We start from the raw sequence: 23992 nt of genomic DNA, 5'->3' as shown, positions 1-23992 counted from the left end.
AGAAATAGCTGGGGACTTTGGGGGTGGAGCTAGGAGACTTTGGGGGTGGAGCCAGGTGACATTGGGGCGGAGCCAGGAGCAAGGGTGTGACAAGCGTAATTGAACTCCAAGGGAGTTCTGGCCATCACATTTAAAGGGACAGCACACCTTTTAAACCGCCTTCCTTCCATAGAAAATAATGAAGGATAGGGGCACCTTCTTTTGGGGCTCATAGAATTGGACCCCCTGGTCCAATCCTTTTGAAACTTGGGGGGTATTTTGGGGAGAGGCACTAGATGCTATACTGAAAATTTGGCACCTCTACCTCAAAAAACAGCCCCCCCAGAGCCCCTGATACCCGCGGATCAATTCCCTATCATTCCCTATGGGAATCGTTAGTGGAGGTGCATAATGGCTGTGGGGGCGGGGCTTCCCCCACCAGCCAGCTGGCTGGGGGAGGGGGGAAGCCTGCAAAATTGGGGGATCCCCCGCTGGGACCTGGGGATTGGGAAGCCTAATATGGCTGCAGGTAATGTGCAATGACAACCGGCCTTCCATGTGATAGGTTCCTCTGCAGTTTCCCCACCCCAGCCTCCCCAGAAGCAGCCATCCTCTTTCTTCCTGGGTCATGGGGACTTTTGCTATTTTTTTTTTTAATCAGCATCAGAATATCATTATATTGATACACCATTGTACCAATAGAGGTAACAAGTTCTGGGAATTCCCAGCTTTCATTTTTAGGAAAGTAAGTTTTCTTCTGTTCCCTTTCCCTTTATATCTCCGCAAGGAAAGGTGGCAGAGACTTTTTTTTTAAATGAAAGCTGAGAATTTGGAGAACCTGTTGCATACATTGTTAAACAGTATATTGCTATAATGTTCTAGTACTACTTTTTAAATTAAAAAGCCTTGGATGTGTGGAACAAAAAATGGCTGCTGCGGGGACAGACAGGGTCAGGAGAAATGTCTGCCATATGATTGGGAAAATTTGGATTTTTCCATCCATGCATCAGCCATCCAGGGTCTACTGTCATTTACTGTAAATTTTGGACCAAAGCAGTAAAGGTCAGAAAAAACCAAGGAAAGATCAGAAAAAGCCAAGGAAGCTCCAGGAGATGCACAGAGTTTCCCAACAGCATTGAACCCCGGCAGATAACACATGCATAAATAGTTTTGAGCTGCCAGTCTTTCAAGAGCAGAATGGAGCCTATTCCAAGTTATGGATATGTTACAAAAAAACCTTGTTAAGTTCTGGATTTCTCCACAAGGTTGTCAATATTAAGAGCTCTTAATAATATATGTTTCATACCCAAATTGATGTGACTTTGTTTTTTTTTTGCTTTTGAAAATATATCTTCTTCATACCTCAAGCCAATCCTAATTACTGGATGTAAAAAGTTAGAAAAATCTTACAATACTTGGCAGAAAGAAAGACATCAAAGAAGTGTTCTAGACAAAAAAGACTTAGTTGTTTCCCAACATTTATTGTGGTTAGTTTAAACGCTAAAAAATATAATGTATGTGGCAGTCTTAGGCAGCAATCTTGGGCCCCTCATTGCATTCTTCATTGAGTAATACTGTTTGTAGTGTACTGTTCTCGATTGTGTAATCTTGTTTGATTGCACTGTTTGTTGTACATATTGTATTATACTGATTATTTTGTTCTTAAATGTTTAATATTCATTGAGCCTTAGCAAGAATGAAGTTAAGTAAGTAATTAAATAGAGAGCATACGTATTAAAGAGCCTGTTCTACAGTTACGGTTAAGTGAAAACATTTAGCAAAAAGTTATTTCTGTTTTGCCATTAGGCTTCCCAACCCTCCCGCCCTGGCGGGGGACCCCAGGATTTCCAGCCTCTTCCCCTGCTCCCCAAAAAAACGGAAGCGGGGGGAGGGGGGAAATGGCGCCAAGAAGCATGGTGAGCCGCCCCATCCCGGAGCGGGCGACGCCGCCGCTCCGCTGCTGCCCCCTCCCCGCCCACCGCAGCTGCTCCTCCGAGATGGGCCCAGGCTGAGCCCATCTCGGAGGAGCAGCCACGCGAGCGGAGAAGAGGCGGCAGCTGCAGAGCGGCGTCGCTCGCTCCGAGACGGGGCGGCTCACCACGCTCCCCGGTGCCGTTTCCCCCCCTCCCCCTAGCTCCACCCCAGTGTCTCCTGGCTCCACCCCCAAAGTCCCCAGATATTTCTGGAGTTGGACTTGGCAACCCTATTTGCCATGTAAAAAAAGAAGGTTCAACGAAGGGTGGAGGCACCAGTCCAAAATTGCACATGTAGGTGGTGATGGTTCAGAGACTTGGTACACATTACTGTTGCAGATGCATCGTGCAAAGGGTGTAATGTAGGGCCATTTAAGAACTGGACAAAGTGTGAAGGTGTGGTGGGGTAGTGCTGCGGAAGCATTTGGTATATGGATTTGAGAGTAAAATAAGGATTAGAGTAAGGGCAGTGAGGAGTTCTTCTAATGAAGGATATAGTCGGCCAACGCCATAAAACATCAGCAACTAAAGGAAGCCAGCCAGGTAGAAACATGATACTGACTGAATCTTGTGGGTGCAGATGCTCATACAGCAGAAACTCATTACAGGTACCCTTTACATTGGGCTGCTAGACAGTTTACAGCAGGCAGTCTAGGTTTAAGTGGATTACGAATTGCTTCCCAGTGATTCTAGTACTACTTGCAGTGATATGCTCACAGAATACAAAATGATCCCTGAATTTCTTCGGAAGCTTCTGGCATGCAAAGTACTTCGATTAGTAAATGAAACCCTCCGTCTTAACACAAGTGTGCTGGTATTTTATGGATTACACAGCAGAGCTTTGTTGAAGAGAATGGAATAAGTTAGTGACGAATGAGGAAAAAATGGAGCAAAAAGGAAGTTCTGTGTGTGACTTCATTAACTGGAATGGGTTGTAGGGACTATATCACCTTTTTCTTGTTTAAACTATATTGGCTTTCAGTTTATTTCCAGATCCTCTTGAAGGTGTTGGTATTGAGCTTTAAAGCCCTATATGGTTTGAGGCAAGCATACATTGAGGACTGCCTGCTCCCCTATGAACTTCCCGGTTGTTACAGGCGTTGCTTCAGGCACCCTTATCTGTGTGGCTAGACAGGTAGCAATCCAAGAAAGGGCCTTCTCAGTCATGGCACCAAAACTATGGCATTCCCTCCCCATGAATATTTGACTCTCCCTCTATCTCCTGCTAGCAGGTCTGGCATTAACTTATTAACCTCTTTCCTATTTCATAAACTCTTAGAGTGGGAAGGGACCTCCACGGTCATTTACAGCCCAATCCTGATTTACACGGAGGCTCGAACTTGGGCATAAACCGAGGTGCCACTAGTCCACTTTCTAAGGGCTTTGGCAAGCTCAGGCATGGCGGGGGGGAGAGAAGAAGCATAGCTCTCCGCATGTGAGACTGTCCCCATGGCAACTCCGTCGGAGGGGCCACACAAGGCCGCTGGATTGGCCAGTCCTGGCACAGGTGCAGGGTACATAATAGCCAGGGAGGCAGCCCCGGAGAGGCCGATCACCTGTCCCTCCCCACCTCAAGTCAAAGTAGGGAAGTCCAGGCGACGTGGGGAGGGGGAAGGAGTGAGGCTGTGCGTGTGCACGAGAGAAACCTGTCTCACTGCCGAGGTGGGGGCGGGAAGAGGAAGTGTGGCGCTTCAGTTTGGTGTAGTGGTTAAGTGTGCGGACTCTTATCTGGGAGAACCGGGTTTGATTCCCCACTCCTCCACTTGCACCTGCTGGCATGGCCTTGGGTCAGCCATAGCTCTGGCAGAGGTTGTCCTTGAAAGGGCAGCTGCTGTGAGAGCCCTCTCCAGCCCCACCCACCTCACAGGGTGTCTGTTGTGGGGGAGGAAGATAAAAGAGATTGTGAGCCGCTCTGAGACTCTTCGGAGTGGAGGTCGGGATATAAATCCAATATCTTCTTCTTCTTCAGGATTGGCCAGTCCCGCAGCTGCGCCCACCCACTGTCAAAAACTCATTCCAATGGCAAGCAGGTGAGCGGAGTCATGTGCCCTCCCCGCAAGCCATAAACAAACAGGAGAAACATATTGCAGGAGACTGCAATCAACGAAACCAGGCAAAATGTGTGCAGTGGAACCAGCAGACAGAGTCCTGGCATGCCACCAAGTCCCAGAGGCAACCTCTCCCCAATGCGGACTCAGAGACCCTCCGTGTCACCCTGATGCCCCCTGCTGTGTGCATGGAACTCCTCCCCCGGGGGCCAAGAACTCTAGAGTGCGAGACATCAGCCATGCATCCACTCCATTAGCCATGCCAGCCAGGCTGAGGTGCAGCACCTGGCCCAAGGTCACCCCCGCTTCCATGGGATGCGTGGGGCAAAGACCCCCTCCCCTGTCCAGCCTCATGGCGGCTTATAGTTTCCCCCAGCCCCCTTCCCAAGATACAAGCAAGCCCACCCGCTGAGACTTTCTCTCCGGGAGCCCACTGACAGAGTGGCAGAAGGGGAGGGGCAGAGAGGAGCAAAGCAGAAGCCAAGAAGGAGAGACAAAGTAGTTGCACATTTAAGGTTTTATTGTGCTGCAACCAAGCAGAAGAGCATCCCAGGAAAGTCTCACAGGGCTGGCTCCACTCAGAGGGGAGGGGAGGAACAGCTGGCTGAGTAGGTGGGGGGGCAGGGTGTGAATTGCCACAAATGGAAGCCTCTCTGTTGAATTCGCACCTGCAAAACAGAGATAGAGGCCCATTGCACTTGAGGAGGAGCGCCATGCCACTTGCGGACTGGGAGGTCCCGTCCTGACAGGGGCAACAGAGGTAGCGGGTGGGGGGGTGGACGAAAAAAACAACCCTGCAGCACATGATGGGATCAGCCAACACACACCTACCTGTCCTGGGTTAAAGCATTCCTGGCTCGCTTGTAATTCCTCAGCCACGGCAGCTGCATCATGGGGCTGTGCCTTAGCCAGCGACCCTCTTAAAGGGACAGTCACTGACCTGCCTCCCCACAGGCAACAGAGCAGCTGCTGGGTCCCCTCATGGTGCCCTGCCAGGGGTGGGAACAAGGCAAAGGACAGACAAGAGGGGGCTCTCCAGCAGCATGCAGGGGTTGGGGCAATTGCCCCATGCCTGGTTCCAGTGCCGGAGATGCTGTCTATCTGCCCAGCCTAGAGCGAGGAGAAGGGTGAGCACCGCGAGGGTGCGCAATCACACTTACCTATCCATGTGCGAACACCCTTGTGTGCTGAGTCTCCAGGAGCTGGATACCTGTGGGGGCTTGGAAACAGGAGAGGTTAGCTGTAGAGCAGAGACTTCACTCTCCTCCTCACAAGACAAAGACCACACACTGTACTACCTACGTGCCTATTCTGTGTAGCTCCCCCCACCAAAGTGCCCCGGCCCTCATACTAAGTCCACACGGCAGGGAGCTCCGTGGCAGAGTCCCGCACTGTGCGTTCTACTCTACCTGAACAGTTTTGCGAGGTCGGGGCGGAAGCTTTCCTGGGAGATGGAAAGTGGCGACTGGGTGCTGAGGAGGGGGCTCGTCCAGCCTGGGCCGTGAGGGGATTGGTGAGGCAATTACATGGCTCCCTATGGGGTTTGCAAGCTTGTGCGGCGCCGGACGTTGCTTTCTGTTTCAGTGTGTGTCTATGGGATACGTCAGCTTTTTCTGTGGCGCAACTATGCGCCTTGGGGCGGGGCATGTCAAGGCCCAAAGTTCTAAGGGAGCCAACTAAGCTGCGGCACACCCCTGACACCGCACCCCTCATGCTGGCATAGGCCTCTCCGCTGGACTCTGTGCTCGGGCACAGGGCTGAGGCATCAATGCCCTGGGGAGGGGGCCTGCTTCAGCGGGCCCATGCCTGTGTAGGTTGCCTCCGCTCCCCACACAAGTGGACTTGCGCTGTTGTATCCCCAACTTCCACGGACATGAGCCTTAGTTTGCTTCCAAAGGACTCTCCCCCCCTTAGGATTGCACTGTTAGTCTATTCGTTTTTAATGTTTGTTTTCAGTTTTAAGACCCTAAGAACATAAGAGAAGCCATGTTGGATCAAGCCAATGGCCCCTCCAGTCCAACACTCTGTGTCACATAAGAACATAAGAGAAGCCATGTTGGATCAGGCCAATGGCCCATCCAGTCCAGCACTCTGTGTCACATAAGAACATAAGAGAAGCCATGTTGGATCAGGCCAGTGGCCCATCCAGTCCAACACTCTGTGTCACATAAGAACATAAGAGAAGCCCTGTTGGATCAGGCCAATGGCCCATCCAGTCCAACACTCTGTGTCACATAAGAACATAAGAGAAGCCATGTTGGATCAGGCCAATGGCCCATCCAGTCCAACACTCTCTGTCACATAAGAACATAAGAGAAGCCATGTTGGATCAGGCCAATGGCCCATCCAGTCCAACACTCTGTGTCACATAAGAACATAAGAGAAGCCATGTTGGATCAGGCCAGTGGCCCATCCAGTCCAACACTCTGTGTCACATAAGAACATAAGAGAAGCCCTGTTGGATCAGGCCAATGGCCCATCCAGTCCAACACTCTGTGTCACATAAGAACATAAGAGAAGCCATGTTGGATCAGGCCAGTGGCCCATCCAGTCCAACACTCTGTGTCACATAAGAACATAAGAGAAGCCCTGTTGGATCAGGCCAATGGCCCATCCAGTCCAACACTCTGTGTCACATAAGAGCATAACAGAAGCCATGTTGGATCAGGCCAATGGCCCATCCAGTCCAACACTCTGTGTCACATAAGAACATAAGAGAAGCCCTGTTGGATCAAGCCAATGACCCCTCCAGTCCAACACTCTGTGTCACATAAGAACATAAGAGAAGCCATGTTGGATCAGGCCAATGGCCCATCCAGTCCAACACTCTGTGTCACATAAGAACATAAGAGAAGCCATGTTGGATCAAGCCAATGGCCCATCCAGTCCAACCTCTGTGTCACATAAAAACATAAGAGAAGCCATGTTGGATCAGGCCAATGGCCCATCCAGTCCAACGCTCTGTGTCACACAGTGGCCAAAAAAAATTACACACACACACACACACACACTGCGGCTAATAGCCACTGATGGACTTCTGCTCCATATTTTTATCTAAACCCTATGCTTGTGGCCGCCACCACCTCCTGTGGCAGTGAATTGCACATGTTAATCACCCTTTGGGTGAAGAAGTACTTCCTTTTATCCGTTTTAACCTGTCTGCTCAGCAATTTCATCGAATGCCCATGAGTTCTTGTATTGTGAGAAAAGGAGAAAAGTACTTCTTTCTCTACTTTCTCCATCCCATGCATTATCTTGTAAACCTCTATCATGTCACCCTGCAGTCGACGTTTCTCCAAGCTAAAGAGCCCCAAGCTTTTCAACCTTTCTTCATAGGGAAGGTGTTCCAACCCTTTAATCATTCTAGTTGCCCTTTTCTGGACTTTCTCCAATGCTATAATATCCTTTTTGAGGTGCGGCGACCAGAACTGCACACAGTACTCCAAATGAGACCGCACCATCGATTTATACAGGGGCATTATGATACTGGCTGATTTGTTTTCAATTCCCTTCCTAAAAATTCCCAGCATGGCGTTGGCCTTTTTTATTGCAATCACACACTGTCTTGACATTTTCAGTGAGTTATCTACCATGACCCCAAGATCTCTCTCTTGGTCAGTCTCTGCCAGTTTTGTTATACACATATATTAGGTTGGCTTTAATGTTTTTAATTGTTTACTGCCTTGAGGGCCCTAATTGAATTGAAAGGCAGGATAGAAATATTTAAAATAAATGTTATATACACACAAGCAGTGGCCCAGAGATTTCAAACCAGTATTCCAGTTCAAAACCCTCAAGCTAGCATGCGAATCTGAATTGTGGAATGGTATGCTTTGTGAAGCTGGACCAACTCAGCCACTGATGTGATTCATCCTAAATATTTTCAAACTGGCAAGTTTAGGAATTGGGGAGCGGGCTATAAGAAGCCTTCTCTATAATGGCCCCCCACTGGTGGAATCAATTTCCGGAGGAGGTGTGAGCCCTGCGGGACTTTAATCAGTTCCGCAGGGCTTGCAAAATCACCCTCTTTCTGCAAGCTTATAAAGAACCCTGAAAGCAACATCTAGCCATCGGAATATACCTATTGAACATAGCACCTTAATTTATTGTAGTTTTAAATTTTATGTAACTGTTTTTTAAATGTATTTATTAGCTGTATTTTATAATTGTTTTATACAATATCATGGTATATACCATGTCCTGTTAGCCGCCCTGAGCCTGCTTTGGCGGGGAGGGCGGGATATAAATAAAATTTATTATTGTTATTGTTATTATTATTATTATTATTATTATTATTATTATGAGCATGAGCTCTGTTTTTTGTTCTTTGCTTGACAGATTGGCTGGTCACTTCTTTGCAAACTTATTGAAGTCTGTCCAGATGTGCTTCAAAGGCTAGCGGCTCCTCAAGGAGTTGGAAAGGAATGGGAAGTACTTGGTGTTCACCAGTAAGTATATGCGGGCATTTCAATAGCGTGTATTTATATTGTAAAGATTGCACAGAATTTGTAACTCAGTGTTTCTACAGAAAGAGATGTTGTTTGTTGTTAGTCCTCTTTATTGAACTGACTGGTGTAGTTAATATTTGACTTTAATTTAGATTGTCATCTGGTCTTGCATTTACCCCCTCTGTTAGTTCCATCACCTGATGTGCTCCAGTGGATCACACATTCCAGTAAAGGGGGGAACATGAGGTAAGGGGGGAGGTTAGTATGGAGGAGTCTGAGATATGGGAATACTTAGATCCCTTTTGATCTCCTGCCTATCAATAAGGAATAAAACTGCAGGATATAATAAAACCTTGCAGTTTTGATCTGGCTTGCTTGACTGAGACCTGGGTGGGGCCTGATGAGGTTGTTTCTCTTATCCATCTGAGAGAGCCAGTTTGGTGTAGTGGTTAAGTGTGCAGACTCTTATCTGGGAGAATTGGGTTTGATTGCCTGCTCCTCCACTTGCACCTGCTGGAATGGCCTTGGGTCAGCCACAGCTCTGGCAGAGGTTGTCCTTGAAAGGGCAGCTCCTGTGAGAGCCCTCTCCAGCCCCACCCACCTCACAGGGTGTCTGTTGTGGGGAAGGGAAGGTAAAGGAGATTGTAGGCCACTCTGAGACTCTGTCCTTGAAAGGGCAGCTGCTGTGAGAGCCCTCTCCAGCCCCACCCACCTCACAGGGTGTCTGTTGTGGGGGAGGGAAGGTAAAGGAGATTGTAGGCCGCTCTGAGACTCTGTCCTTGAAAGGGCAGCTGCTATGAGAGCCCTCTCCAGCCCCACCCACCTCACAGGGTGTCTGTTGTGGGGGAGGGAAGGTAAAGGAGATTGTGAGCCACTCTGAGATTCGGAGCAGAGGGCAGGATATAAATCCTTTATCTTCTTCCTCCTCCTCTTCTTTCAGAGGATCCTTGTGCCTCAGATCTCCAGCACTGAATGTGTTGGCCTGGCATGGGGATGCAGGGAGAGGGCTGCTGGTTTTTTGATGAATACCCTGCCAAGGCTAGCTGAGGCACTCTTTGAGTGGGACTTGCATTTCCCAGGACTATTAGTCCTGGTTGACTTCAGTGTCCATACGGGCACAGCCCTGACTGGTGCTACCTTGGACTTTATGTTGTCCATGGCAGCACTGGGACTCTCCCAAGTAGTATCAGCCCCTACACATGAAGCAGGCCACCCACTGGATCTTTTCTATGGAAGTATAGATCTGGATTTCCCAGATCACTCCCTCCTAAAGGCCAAAGTGAGATTTACAACTGCCCTCCTCAAGAGTGGCAAATTGATTTTTGCTTGCCTGCAGAGACTTATGTATCCAGTTGGATCCCAGGTGCTCTGCAGGATTTACCGGGGCCTGTCAGCAGTTGCCTTGATGAGCTTACCAACCAGTGTTCTTTGGTTGACCATCAGGTGTATCATACCTTGATAACTTCTGTGCCCTGACCAAGGACCTGTGAGATACAAAAAGGTTGGTCAGATGGCTAGAGCAATCTTGGCAAAGGTCTTACGATCAGGGCTTTTTTTGTAGCAGAAAATCATTTGCATATTAGCCGCACACCCCTGATGTAGCCAATCCTCCTGGAGCTTACAGTAGGCCTGGTACTAAGAGCCCTGTAAGCTCTTGGAGGATTGGCTACATCAGGAGTGTGTGGTCTAATATGCAAAGGAATTCCTGCTACAAAAAAAAAAGCCCTGCTTACAACAAAGTAGTGAAAGCCTATGAGGTGGCAGTGAAAGCAGCAAAGAAGCCTTGCTTTTTTGTCTCCATGTCCACTACTTCACATCTAATCCAATTATTAAGGGTAGTTCAGAATCTGAATTCCCTGAAAGGGAAGTCGCAATTGGAATAATTTGGTATTTAGCTGGGATATTTTTGCAAACTTTTTTGGTGGATAAAATCTCACAACTCCACCATGACTTCACTGCTAGTTTGAAGGCTGGAAGTATATTGGGGGTTATGTTGGCTCCATCTGGTCCTGTTTTGGGCCACTTCTTGCTCTCCTTGCAGAATGTTGACCAGATTCTGATGGCTGGGAAGCCTACCACCTACTCCTCGGCTCCTTGCCCATCTTGGATAGTGAAAGACCTAGCAAATTTCCTCATTTCTCCAGGGATGCTCTCAGAGGGGACCAAGGCTCCTTGCATGCAGTAGATGGTGGTGTTGCAGAGTTCAGTTCGGTGGGGGGGGGGGGGGAGTGTGTGCGTCTTAAGGTGCGAATACTGCAAAAAATTCACACAAACGCCTCTAAAAACTAGGTGCGTCTTATGGAGTGAAAAATGCAGTATATGTGCCCTCTAGTGGAACTCTTCAGGAGATCTGGTCTTGGGTGCTATCAATATGCTGATGACATCCAACCCTTTCTCCTGCTTCATAGGCAGTCAGATGTGACCCTCTTGGCCTCGAGTGAGTGTCTGGGCACAGTGATTGGTTAGCTGAGGGAGAGGTGGCTGAAGTCAAATTCATCAAAGATGGAAGTCATGTGGCTGGGGAAGGCTGGGTCTTTGGCAGGACTGCGGTTACCGGCTCTTGATGGAGTCCCATTAAATCTAGTGGACTTAGTAAAGAGCCTGGGGGTGTGGCTTGATTCCTTGCTTCTGTTAGACAGACAGATGTCCACAATGGTAAGGTCAGAATTTTTCTTTCTACACCAAGCTAGCCAACTGTCCCCCATTTGGCCCAGCCTGATCTTGTCACAGTCACATAACAATGTGCTCTACACAGAGCTACACAGAGTTTCAGAAACTTCAGGTGATCAGGAATGCAGCTGCTGGGCTGTTGACCAGCTCATCTTGCTCTACTGATAGACAGCCAATCTTAAGGCAGCTGAATTGGTTGTCAACTTGTTTCCAGATTAGGTTCAAGATGCTGTTTATAACCTTTAAAGACTTCTAGGCCTTAAACAATCTGGGACTGGCATATCCGAAGGCCTGTCTCTCCTGATATAAACCCCTCCCCCCCCCCAATTGCTTGTGCTCATCATTGCACAATTTTTTGACAGTCTGGTCCTTGGGAAATCAGTCTTGCTTTCGCCATGGCAAGGAGTTTTTCCATCATAGCCCTGTCCTGGTGGAATGCTTTATCCGTTTGGTGTAGTGGTTAAGTGTGGAGAGCCAGTTTGGTGTAGTGGTTAAGTGTGCGGACTCTTATATGGGAGAACCGGGTTTGATTCCCCACTCCTCCTCTTGCTCCTTCCAGCATGGCCTTGGGTCAGCCATAGCTCTGGCAGAGGTTGTCCTTGAAAGGGCAGCTGCTGTGAGAGCCCTCTCCAGCCCCACCCACCTCACAGGGTGTCTGTTGTGGGGGAGAGAGGTAAAGGAGATTGTGAGCCGCTCTGAGACTCTTCGGAGTGGAGGGTGGGATATAAATCCAATATCACCTCCACCTCCAACATCTCCATCATCTCCATCTCCATTTCCATCTCCATCTCCATCATCTCCATCATCTCCATCTCCATCATCTCCATCTCCATCATCTCCATCTCCATCATCTCCATCTCCATCATCTCCATCTCCATCTCCTCCTCCTCCCAAAAGAAACACATGCCCTGCAGGACCTCGACAGGTTCTTTAGGGTATATAAGAAGGAATTGTTCCAGTAGACCTTTAGTTAATCCTTTTTTGTTTTCTGCTGCAATTGGTTTTCCACTGCCAGACATTTAAAAAAAAATCTGGGTACCATGAGCATGTCAAGATTCTAACTGTTTTAACTGTTTTGAACCTTATGATATTGCTGCATTTTAAAATGTTGTGAGCCACCTCAAGTCACATGTTGTGGGAGGGGTGGGATATGACTCTCAAAATAAATTTTCAGTTGGTACAGACCACTGAAGCCAGAATGTTGACTGAAGTGAGTCGTAGAGGCTATATCACGTCAATCTTGGCCCATCTACATTGGCTGCCAGTTTGTTGGTGTGCCCAATTCACAGTGCTGGTGGACCAAGAGGCTGATTCAGTATAAGGTAGTTTCATGTGTTCGTGTGTGAACCAGATGAGGAGACTGGGCCTTCCTCCCTTGGGGGATGCTTGTACACAGTAACATAGAACATTTATTTTTTCCCCCTTTTTCTCCCTGTTACAGAGCAAAGAGAGGCAGATGCTTACCACAGCTGAATTATCGGTGTAGGGTGTCAAGTCAGTGGGGTCACATAATAACCAGTTCTTGGCCTTCCTGGTTCGGGGCCTGGCAGCTGCCTCGTAAGTGCCTATAACCTGACACCAGGCAGGCTGTTATATTTTCATACTCCTGGGGCAAATGGGTATGCAGGGCTGGCCCTATGATGCCCTGTGCTGCGGGCAAAGTTGCCCCGTGGTGCCCCCTCTGTGGCAGCAAGCCCCACCGGCTCTCCCCTCTGCCTGCCCACGACATGCCCCTCCTGCCCCTTCCTCCTTTGTTGTGTTATTTGCGGCACCGCAACACGGCATGGCGCTTCAATCCCTGCCCCCTGCGTGTTCACAGGAGTACACCAGCCTCCCCTTCCCCGGGCCGCTTTGACCCAGATATTTCCGTAATGTATTCCCGAGTGAAGCCTTGTCATGCCATGCCCTCTTAAGAAAATGCTTTACAGAAATGCCCGGGTTGAAGCCGCCCGGGTAAGGGGAGGCTGGCACACTCCTGTGAGCATGCCGGGGTGGGGGTGGGCAAGCCACCGTCCTCTTCCCCCCAGCGTGCTGAGAGGAGTGACACCAGCCTCCCTTTACCCGGTTCGATGTGGGCGTCGCCATAAAGCGTTCTCTTAAGAGAGCACAGGATGCGACGAGGCTTCTCCCCGCCTCCTGGAAGGGAGGGGAGAGCGGAGCCTGGTCACGTCCTGTGCTCTCATAAGAGAATGCTTTACAGAGATGCCCGCATCGAAGCGAGTAAGGGAAGACTGGCGTTGCTCCTCTCAGTGCGCTGGGCTGGTGGCAAATTTGGCATTTGTCTGGGGTACCGGGGGGGAAGGGAGCCCAATTCAGTGCCCCCCCTCACAGCACCCTAGGCAAATGCCTAATTTGCCTAGTGGGCAAGCCAGCCCTGTGGCTATAAACTTTTTCACACAGCCTATGTATTCCGGTATGGAAGCTGGTTAGTTACTGAACAGTAACGGGTTTCTGCTGGCATTTCAGACAGACCCGACTCAGTAACTGGCTGCTACCGGAATACTGTCACCTTTTCACACAGTCCCACAGCTGTCCCGGTAGTGAGGCATGCCTGAGTCGTTACTAACAAAGAGCAGCTTCTTCCAGTTTTCAACCCCTCCTTCCGGGTTGAAATCGGTATGAGGCGCTGTGTGAAATGTCCAGTATCTAATCCGGGAGCAGTTTTCGTGCCCTTTTTCGCCTGCCAGCTCATGATCTCCGGCTTTTTTTTTTTTTTTGGAACATCGGACTAAGATTGCTATAGCGCTATAGCGACGTATCACAACAGCATCACCATAGGGATGCCTGGGTTCCATTAAGATGCCAGAGATTGCCGTCGCTGAAACTTGGTAACTTATCTCAATGGAGCCTAGCCATCTCTATGGTGGTGCTGTTGTGATACGTCACTATAGCGCTATAGCAATCTTCGCCCAACGTTCCCCCCCCCCAAAAAAAGCCGGAGATCGCACGCCGGCAGGCGAAAACGGCTGGCGCTGGTGGAAGCGAGATAAAAGCGGAACAGTGTGAAATGGCTCACTTCAATCACGGAACCCTACCGGGGAAAAAACCATGTGTCTGAAAACGCCCATCCCTGTCTCGGATTACTGCAAGGCGGCACAATACTGACTCCCTTCCGGTTTCCACCGGTAAGTGTGAAAAGGCCCTATGACTGTGAGCAGGATCCTTAAAGAATGTAAGGGATACTTTTGAAGTTATTTATTTACAAATGGTATTCTTTAGAAATGGATAAAGTATCACTTTTGAATCTAAATGTGGTGATTCTTTGTCAACTTTTATGTTTCTGATTTAGTCCCGCCTTGCAGGGATTGGCAACAACTCCATTTGGTGGGCCAGATGCAGAACCAAACTGAGGTTTGTGCTAAAGCACTCACTGGCAGCGGAAGGGGAAGGGAGGCAGCATCTCAGCATGTTGTATTCTTAAGCTATTACTTGGTAGATCCAGGTGGGTAGCTGTGTTGGTCTGCAGCCACAGAACAAAATTAGAGCCCAGAGGTGCCTTTAAGACCAACAAAGTTTTATTCATGGTGTGAGCTTTTCTGTGCAAGCACACTTCATCAGAAAGTCATGAAGTCTGCTTGCACACGAAAGCTCAAACCTTGAATAAAACTTTGCTGGTATTAAAGGTGTCACTGGACTCTTTGTTCCATTGTTTGGTGTTACTTTTCAACAATCCTTTTGAGGGGCCAGGGAATGTTTAGTTCTGAGTTACAGGTGTGATGCTCTAGCACAGGGAGAGGCCAGAATAGGAAGACTTGAAGAATTGGGCCTTTTTGTCACGTAGATGTACTCCTGGGTTGATATGGTAAAAGTGTAAGAAAATGTGTGTAGATTTGGATAGTTAATAGTTTTGAGGACTTAAACAAATGGCTATGCAGATTACAGAGGCCACATCTTTTATTTCTTTCATGTAAAACTTCTTCCATTCAACTATTAATCAAAATCTCTTACGCTATTATGTAACTAATATGAAAAAGATATCTTTCCTCCTCAAAATCAGGGGATTGTAGCTATGCTTTATTTCTATTCTGCATTTTTATCCTGCCTTCCTCTTGGGGCAGTATACATTGAACTCCCCTCTTTCATTTTGACCTCACTACAACCCAGTTAGGCTAAGAGGTAGTGACTGACTCCAGGTCCCCCAGCAGACTTCACAGCAGGACTTGAACTTGGGTCTCTTGGATCTTGGTCTAACATGATAACCACTATGCCAAACTGGCTGTGCTAGTTTTCCACTTGTAAGGGGGGGCAGTTTCCAGGGACTTTTATCTTGATCTGCCGTCCCCACTAGGCCTTCCATGGCTGTACCTGGAGGGGATTTTAGGAGGACATCGTTGACTGTAGTGAGAGTGGGAATTGGCACAGTTAACCTGCCCTGCTCTTGTAAGTACCTCTCACAAGCAGAAAAGTTACATAGGATTTAGTCCAACATATTTCAGTTACCCCAATATGCGATCAAAGGACTTTCCCAATGTGCAATTAATTATTTGAATGGAATAAACTGAGTTTTACATAAGACCATATGTTTTTCTTTTTACAAGAAATAATATTTTTTCCAGCATTGAAATGCACCAGCCTGTTCCACCTTCCATGCACAGAAGGAAAATATTCGAAGTGTTGCTTACAGCCCATTTTGTCTGTCCTGTATCCTGGTATGGATGCTAGACAATAAGAGATTTAAAATAAAACACACCCAGGAGAGCTGCTGTGTGGTGATGAAGCTCTCAGAAAATGCTTGTGTCTTTGGGCAGAACAGAAACAACTATTGTCGAAATACAGTTCATTTCTACAGACCGAAATACCATGCGTTATTGTTCCTTAGAGTGGTGACTGATAATGTAGTAACCACTTTCAAGAAGAGAAAAAAGGAAATTCTTTCTGTTTCCTGGTTCTTTCAGAATGTGGAGAAATATTTCTTCATATATTTTGTCATACCACTGAGTACAAAGAAGTAAAAGGGTTTCACTTCCATCTCTGAAAAGCTTTGGGGAAGGTAGATACAAGCAGAGAATTTCCTGTTTTTTTCTTCAGTCTAAATGACAAACTTGGTTGCCTTTTCTACGTGCTGCATTTGAGGGTTTTGTGCAAGTTGCTACCTACTGCCCTTTGTTGTACTTGTTGATCTGTTTACAAACATCCCACATGAGTTACTTCCTTACCCCAAAATGAGCTGCTCTGGTCTGATCTGCATGATGTTGAAATGTTTTATTAAGTTAGGTAAAGTATGTATCCAGAAAGTAGGGGGCTTCCACATGAATATATTAATCAAATTACAGAAAGTCTGACACGTCTAGCAGATTGCTACTTTATTCGTGCAACAAAGGAGTAAATTTCTATTGATTGTGGCATATATTAAATATAAAATTATTATTTTTTTGCAAAATCTAAGAAGTTACCAATTAAAAGTGTGCAATTGGCACACACTTGATGCAAGTGTCTTCAGGTCAACTTTCAGGATGGGTGCAGACCTGAACCCAAGCCAAAGTCCAGCGTGGACTTTGCCCAGTTTGAATTTTGCAAGCCGAGGCCTGGGGAAGGCACCTTCCCCCCAAAAGTCAGCAAGTTCTTCTGCTCGGGATGGCTCGTGTGTTCAGCAGGCCGCTTCTAGGTGGCTTCAGGCCCCACCCCAACATGCTGACATCACATCTAGATGATGCAGGTGCACTAGGATGGGGCCTGATGCCACCCAGAAGCGACGCAAGTGTGTTGGGAGGTGATGTGCTTGCATCGCTTCTGGTTGACGTGGCACACTGGGGGTGGGTCCTGACATCACTCAAACCAGTTCAGTTTGGATGGTTTTGGGGGGGTGTTCAGTTCAGGGACACCCGGTTCATGAGTCTCAGGCTGAACTAGCTTCTCCAGTCTGTGCCTTGTCAGATTTATCTTGGTCTAACCATATTCAGTATGTTAAACATAAAACTGAACTGTTACTGTTAGCAGACCCAGGGAGGCAGGCATGCAGGCTCAAAACTGGATCTGACCCAGTGTCCAAACTACCACAAGAGCTGGGCAACTGCCCAACTTCCACTGAAGCTCCTATGACTGAAGGCATACTGGATTCTGTGAAGCCAAATATCCTACCTCCATTCAGAGAGGTGTATACCATCCTGCTGAAAGAGAGCTATATGCCAAAAAGAAATGTCTGGATGAAGAAAATATTGGATTTATATCCCGCCCTCCACTCCGAAGAGTCTCAGAGCGGCTCACAATCTCCTTTACCTTCCTCCCCCACAACAGACACCCTGTGAGGTGGGTGGGGCTAAGAGAGCTCTTACAGCAGCTGCCCTTTCAAGGACAACCTCTGCCAGGGCTATGGCTAACCTGAGGCCATTCCAGCAAGTGCAAGTGGAGGAGTGGGGAATCAAACCCGGTTCTCCCAGATAAGAGTCCACACACTTAACCACTACACCAAACTGGCTCTGCACTACACCAAACTGGATGCTGTATGATGGAACCACCTGCTGCTTCCACCAGCTGCCTTGCTCAGTTTTCTCCTTGCCAGGTCAATCTTGTCTAGGGGAAAGGCCCGTCACCATGTGTCCCATTCTTGGAGCTCCAACAAGAAGAGTTGATTGTCCAGAAGGTGGGAAGCTATGGCCCATCAGTTGCCCTTCAAGGCCAGAGCAATGTCCACACCGTTTCTGCTGGGTAGGTCATTCTTGCTCAGCTGGATAATGAGTGCATCCAGAGGTCCATGGCAGGCCATATGTTGACTGACAGTTGGGATCAAGGCTTCTCAATGCAATCCCAGGTCCAATGCGGTAGATTGTGACCCAATCCTGAAGTCCCAAGGCTTTGCTGGATGATGATACATAAATCCCAGCCTAATGCACAGTGCTGTGGCCACAATCCAGACTAATCTAAACTGTCTGGCTGGGATTGAAGAAGAGTTAGCAAGCACATCTGCAAAGAGGCTGAATATAGGTCCTGAAAGCTGAGAACTTCCAGTGACCAATAGCACCTTTACAAAAGGAATGGGTCCCAAAATCCCCTGGGGGGAGCCCTAGGGCAGCCAGATTAGCTTGCATGATGCTAATAAACTGGAACTTTGTAAGGAAGGTTCTGTCAGTGTGGATGAGAAGAGGACCTGAAAGAGGTGGGGTGGGCTTGTGGACTAGGTACTCCCTTGTGGTCCAGACTGGGCATGGCTGATCCCCAAAGGCAGGAGTAGGATTCACTTTGGCATTATGCCTCTCTTGTCTGTCTTGGACTGCTGCAAGACCTGGTAGAGCCCAGGCCCCAATGTGGCCATGTCTCAGCGATGGAGGGCCTGGCCTGAACAATCCCAGCACAAGGTGGAGACTAATTCACTGCTTCAGAAGTCCCCATAGAAGGCAAGCATGAAAGTGATTACCAAATGGATATCTCATTGAATTCTGACAAGAAGTTGAGCCAGACTTGGAGGTCAGCCTTCATGCCCTTTGTGATCACAAAAGGCTTGGTCCGATAACATCACCCTACAGGCAAAACTGAGGTGCCCCTAGAGTGCCTGGACCTCCTTCCATGCATGTTTCTTCCTGGAGAAAGTTTGAGCAGTTAGGGTTCTTAAAGTGGGCACCTTGTTGTCTGGGAGGCAGAAAGCGCTGTGGATGGAATCAAGTAGGATCCCTAGCTGAGTGGCCAGGTCATCAGTTTTATCCATCCTAAGGGTACCCTGGGCTTGGCTGCTAGGCCCTAGAAAGCAGCCAAATGGAAGGCACATGCAAAGCTTCCAACTGGGCCAGCAAATGGGAAGTTATCCAAAGGGGATTGGGTACAGTTCTTAAGTGCCCACTGAAGAAATGTGCTCAGAGTCTTGAAGACTGCAAGCCACCCAGCAATGCATGGGCATGGCCTTGTCTACATACCATTGACCATTCAATTTAAAGCCCAGCAGGCAAAAGTTGTCAAGATGCATGGGCAGCAGCCTGAAGGCTAACTGCATGTTGCGCTTGGCCTTACATACATACATACGAAGCTGCCTTATACTGAATCAGACCCTTGGTCCATCAAAGTCAGTATTGTCTACTCAGACTGGCAGCGGCTCTCCAGGGTCTCAAGCTGAGGTTTTTCACACCTATTTGCCTGGACCCTTTTTGGGAGATGCCAGGGATTGAACCTGGGACCTTCTGCTTCCCAAGCAGATGCTCTACCACTCAGCCACCGTCCTCCCGCCTTAGCGGTCCCTGGGCTGCAGGACCACACCAGTTCATGGTGCGATCAAAAGGGACATAACTCATGGAACAAAACTCCTTAGGGATGGCCTCATTGACAGATGACCCTTTTGAGTAGGATAGATGGTGGATCATGTGGAATTTACCCATTGCCTTCTTGGGGACCACTCCCAATGGGGACACCAACTTCAGGAGTGGAGGGTGATGAAAGAGCCCTATGATCCTGCCAGCTATGCAGTCCTTGGTGACCTTAGTGGTGACAAATATGGGGTATCTCTCAAGTGGATTTTTAAACTTCATTAAAAAAAACATGACAATAACAAAGGGGGGGGGGGGGAATTCAAGATCCAGCAACTAAGAGAGCAAAGAAAGAAGGAAGAAAGGGGGGGGGAGTACACATAAAGTAGAGACAAAAATATAATGGGGCAGTGGATCTACACGTAAGTTTCTATAATAAGTTTCCAACTATCTAAAAATAAGTCCATGTGCAATTGTAGTCCATATGCCATGTGTTCAAATATTAATAGAGTTCTAAGGCCCTCAATCAAAGGTTGCTGTCTGCCATGCGCTAAGGGCTGGGAAGCGGGAGGAAGCAGCCATCTGGTGGTAGAATGGTCGGAGGCTGAAGACTGGTTGGCAGGGGGTGAGGTGGAGGCTGCTGGCCTTTGACTGGTGGGAAGTTGCCGGTGGCCTAGTAGTGGCCTGCTTAGTTGGCATGACATTGCACTGATGAGCGCAATGGGAAGGCACCCCTTGGCCGCTTTCAACCCGAAAGCAGCTGGGCACCACTAAAACAGTGCGCTTGTGTACCGTGCTCCTTGCAAGGAGCACGCTATGCAAGCATTGGCCCCAGGCCCCAGCTCTGCTCAGGGGAGAGGGGGTGCCCAATGGTGCCCCCCCATGTGGGGTAGCGCCCGAGGCAGCTGCGTACCCCGCCTGCTCCCATGCACTGACTCTATTCACAAAGTAATTTCAGTATAAAACATCGCATTCTGCAAGGAAAGCAATTTCCAGCATCAGGAATATGGAACAGTATTGACCTTATTATATTTGCTAAGCCAACTACTGTGCCACTCACTGCATGCTTGAATCAAAGCTGGGCATGTTCAGCTGTGTGCTGAAAGTCTCCGTTCTTTTGCATGAACTATTGCATTTGCCTGTAGTGGGAACGTCCGGTTGGTTGCATTTTTTTATGGTTCATCGTGGGAGCTGCTACCGTAAGATGCTAGTCTTCTAGCACCCTACCCTAAAAGCAGCACCTCTGAAACTTCTTTATTTAAAAAAAAATGTGCTCTAGTGAGGACAGATATTTTGCTTTGTGCCCTAACTCTGTCAGTTCCAAAAGATGGTATTTATAAGGATGTTGTGTTCCATGATTACCCTTGCTATATGTGGACAATGTACATCATGTAGCCGCTCTCCATTAAAATGATGGCCTGAGCAAACTTAATTCTTTGAATGTACCTCCAGACAAGTTGTGATTCTGTCTGTTTAGACTGCCCTTAGTCAGAGGTGTTAAACTTATTTATTATGAGAGCCACATCTGACATTAATGAGACCTTGTAGAGCTGGACCGTGTGTGTGTGTTATAAAATGTCATGCCAGGTAAGGGAGATATAAAGAACACAGACAAACACAATGAAATATTTTTTTTAAAAAAAACTTAAAATAAAACATGCTTAAAACATTAGCATTCTTGCAATATTTTGTTTACTTAACGGTCTCTGATAACTGACACCTCTTGCTCTGAATTATTGCATCAAAACTGGGTGACGATGTCTATGCTGTAGCAATCTTGAATATGCTGTTCAGGTGTGTATTTGTAAATTGCACACCTACTTGGTCTAGGATGGTTGGATTGGTCAGGCAGCCATCCTTGCCTTCACTCAGCAGAGTGCGCCTTCTGAGCTTCAGTGCAGCAGCGGGGCCTAGTCAAATGGTTACCACACTATCTCACAAACTGCACAGAAAGCCTTGCTTTAAATTAAGAAACCAATACTGGTGGATTTATTTGAAGAAAGGTAACGTATAACTAGTGGAGAGAAAGAGTGACAACTATACTAACTAACTGGATGGCTTTGGATTGTAGTAGACCATCTGCTTAGTTCAGTTCAGGAGGAGAGACACCATGGTGCATGCAGGAAAGAAGAAAAAGGAAGAGGAGGAGAACAAGAAGAAGGACATTCTCTGAGTTACATTCTATTGGTTAGAGAGGGTGAGTGAAAGCAGAACAGGAAAGAGACTGATATGAACCTAGCTATCTGTCTAGCTCTATGGTGTTTGTAGTCTTGGGGGACTGAGCAAGAGCCATCTCCAGTCTGTTATTTTAGCAAAGACTCCACAGCTTAGAGGGGAAATTGTCCAGGCAACCCTATTTGTATGCACACATCTGGATGGTTGTGCATCCATATTGTGATGCTCATTTGGGCCCTATTAAGCTGGTATATTGCATCTTAATTTATGGATGTAAACACCCATCCAGAATCACCAAATATCACACATGGCAAGAGTTTGCTGAAAGTCTTTGTATATATATTGCTATTTGATTAGCCTATGTACTTTTAACATGAAAGGTATTTGTCTGTTTCTCTATTTCATTGAATCTTTTGTTTTTAAAAAATATAACTGTGTGGCAGATTTGAAAATATGCCCATTTTGCATATAATGAACTGGCATGAAGCTTATTTTTTTCCTTCTCTCATCTTTAGACAGATTCTTAAAATGCTTACGCTCCACCATGCGAACATACACCTTTCAGTTGTTGGACTAAGAGCACTGAATCTGCTTCTTATTTCAGGTATCAACTTTTGTACTTGTATAATTCCTGAAGTGTGTGTGGTGTAGTAGTTAGTCACACTAGATCTGAGAGAACCAGGTTCCAATGCTGACTCTGCCATGAAGACTTGTTGGGTGACCTTGGACCAGTCACACACTCTCTGCCCAACCTACTTCGCAGGGTTGTTGTGAGGATAAAATGGAGTGGAAGATAGCTATGTCAGCTGCTTTGAGTCCTCGCTGGTGGGAAAAGTAGGGTATAAATGAAGTACATAACATTTAGAAACCTGCGTATAAAATTGCAAGCTATCATGGAATATTACGTTTTCCTCAATATTTCAGCACCACAGGACTCAGTGGTGGCGGTCGTGGTCTTGATTTATTTTTATTTTTTTTATTTTTGAAAAACTTCTGCTATGGTTTATTACAGCCCATGATACAACTAAATACAAAGAGAGACTGTGGGTGTGTGGGAGTGTGCACACGTGGGCCCCACTCCTGTATCTTGATTTTGGGTTACTAAGAACCCAAACTCAGCAATTGGCAGAATGTATTCACTTGTATGTGATTCCTGCATTTTAAAAAAATAAACATTGACAGCCTTGGGAAGTGGAGTGTATGAATTGGATTGAGATTCTGTCGGAGGCAGGATTAACCATTTCCTTCTGAAACAATTTTCTGATAGATTGTACCTGTATGATTAGGGTTTGTAGAGTCTTTCGGGATCAAGTGCCATGTTCTACTGGAGAAAGTTTTCCTTCCAGACGTTTCGCTCTCAGCTGCAGAGAACATCCTTAGTGGCGTTGCAGCCGGAGCAGGCGCTCAGACCTTCTTGGCTGCTGTGCATTGAGTGGGGCCAGGGCTGCTGGAGAGCTGCTATTTCTAGGCTGGAGGGGGTGTGATGAAAGGGCAATTGGTTTGTGGATGTGCCCATTGTTTGGTGGGGCTTCCTGGAAGGGTAGTGATAAGGAAACTGGCTGTTGAATGTTGGCTGTTGAATGTTCTCCGTAGCTGAGAACGAAACGTCTGGAAGGAAAACTTTCTCCAGTAGAACACGGCACTTGATCCCGAAGGACTCTACAAACCCTAATGAGGTTACCAGCCGTGAAAACCTGAAATCTTTGTACCTGTATGCTTTCCCTCTGGGAGCAACAGTACTTCTTAAGCATAGATGCTCTCCTCTTAGCCCACTGATTTCGTTGGATTTTGGAGACTATGAGTTTAGGATTGTATTGCAAGTGATTTAAACTGTGATGCTGCTCCAGTGGTGTCACCTAATATTACCCTCCCCCCACCCCCACAAATTGAGTTGGCAATTTTATAAACGTAGGAGAACCAATTATAGATACCTCACTTTTGTATCTATCTGAGCCTTGGAATTGTTGTTTCTTTGAAGAACACAGGTGGTTTCTTTTTCCTGCTCCTTGCTTGTACATCTAGAGATAGAGATAGGAATAGGGTCTTCATTTGAATCCTGCACGGTGCATTGTTATACAAAAATACATAAAACTACTGTACAAAGAGACTATATCTTGGTGCAAGATAGTGCTGTTAAATTTATGTGTGATATAGCCAGAAGTGGAGTAATGGCTTTTTCTCCTGTCATATGTTCACATCTGTTACTTTCCTAAACTACTGCCTTTGAGAATCTTAACATTAGCAACAGATTCTGCTGAGTACTTAAGGTTAAGGAACAATGCATCTGGGATATCTAGGTAAGGCTGTTATTCTAAGGCATACCTGGTAATAAATCCTCCCATATGCCATGTTCCCAATTCAAATGAAGCCCCTATGTGGCTACTTTTTTCTTTAACATTTTTTAACCCTGAAAGTTGACGGACATAGTCTCGTTGTGGCAGAATGTTATATCCATTAAAAGTGAACAATGATTTCAGGAGTTAAATATTTGTTATACAAAAATGCTCTGAAAACGTGTCCTTTGTTTGCAG

At 47.2% G+C, this 23992-nt stretch overlaps 1 protein-coding gene across 2 annotated transcripts in view; it reads left to right on the top strand.

Annotated features, from left to right (window-relative positions):
• Positions 1-23992, top strand: part of LRRK2 (leucine rich repeat kinase 2) — a 180643-nt gene that overhangs the window by 5413 nt on the left and 151238 nt on the right. For both annotated transcript variants that reach the window (XM_060244741.1, XM_060244742.1), the window contains exons 3-4: positions 8339-8448; positions 21977-22065. In XM_060244741.1, coding sequence (XP_060100724.1) covers positions 8339-8448; positions 21977-22065 — 199 coding nt within the window. The remainder of the gene's footprint in view (positions 1-8338; positions 8449-21976; positions 22066-23992) is intronic.

Source organism: Heteronotia binoei, chromosome 8 (genome assembly GCF_032191835.1).
Source record: "Heteronotia binoei isolate CCM8104 ecotype False Entrance Well chromosome 8, APGP_CSIRO_Hbin_v1, whole genome shotgun sequence".
Lineage (NCBI taxonomy): Eukaryota > Metazoa > Chordata > Lepidosauria > Squamata > Gekkonidae > Heteronotia > Heteronotia binoei.
This window is presented reverse-complemented; position numbering and strand designations above follow the sequence as displayed.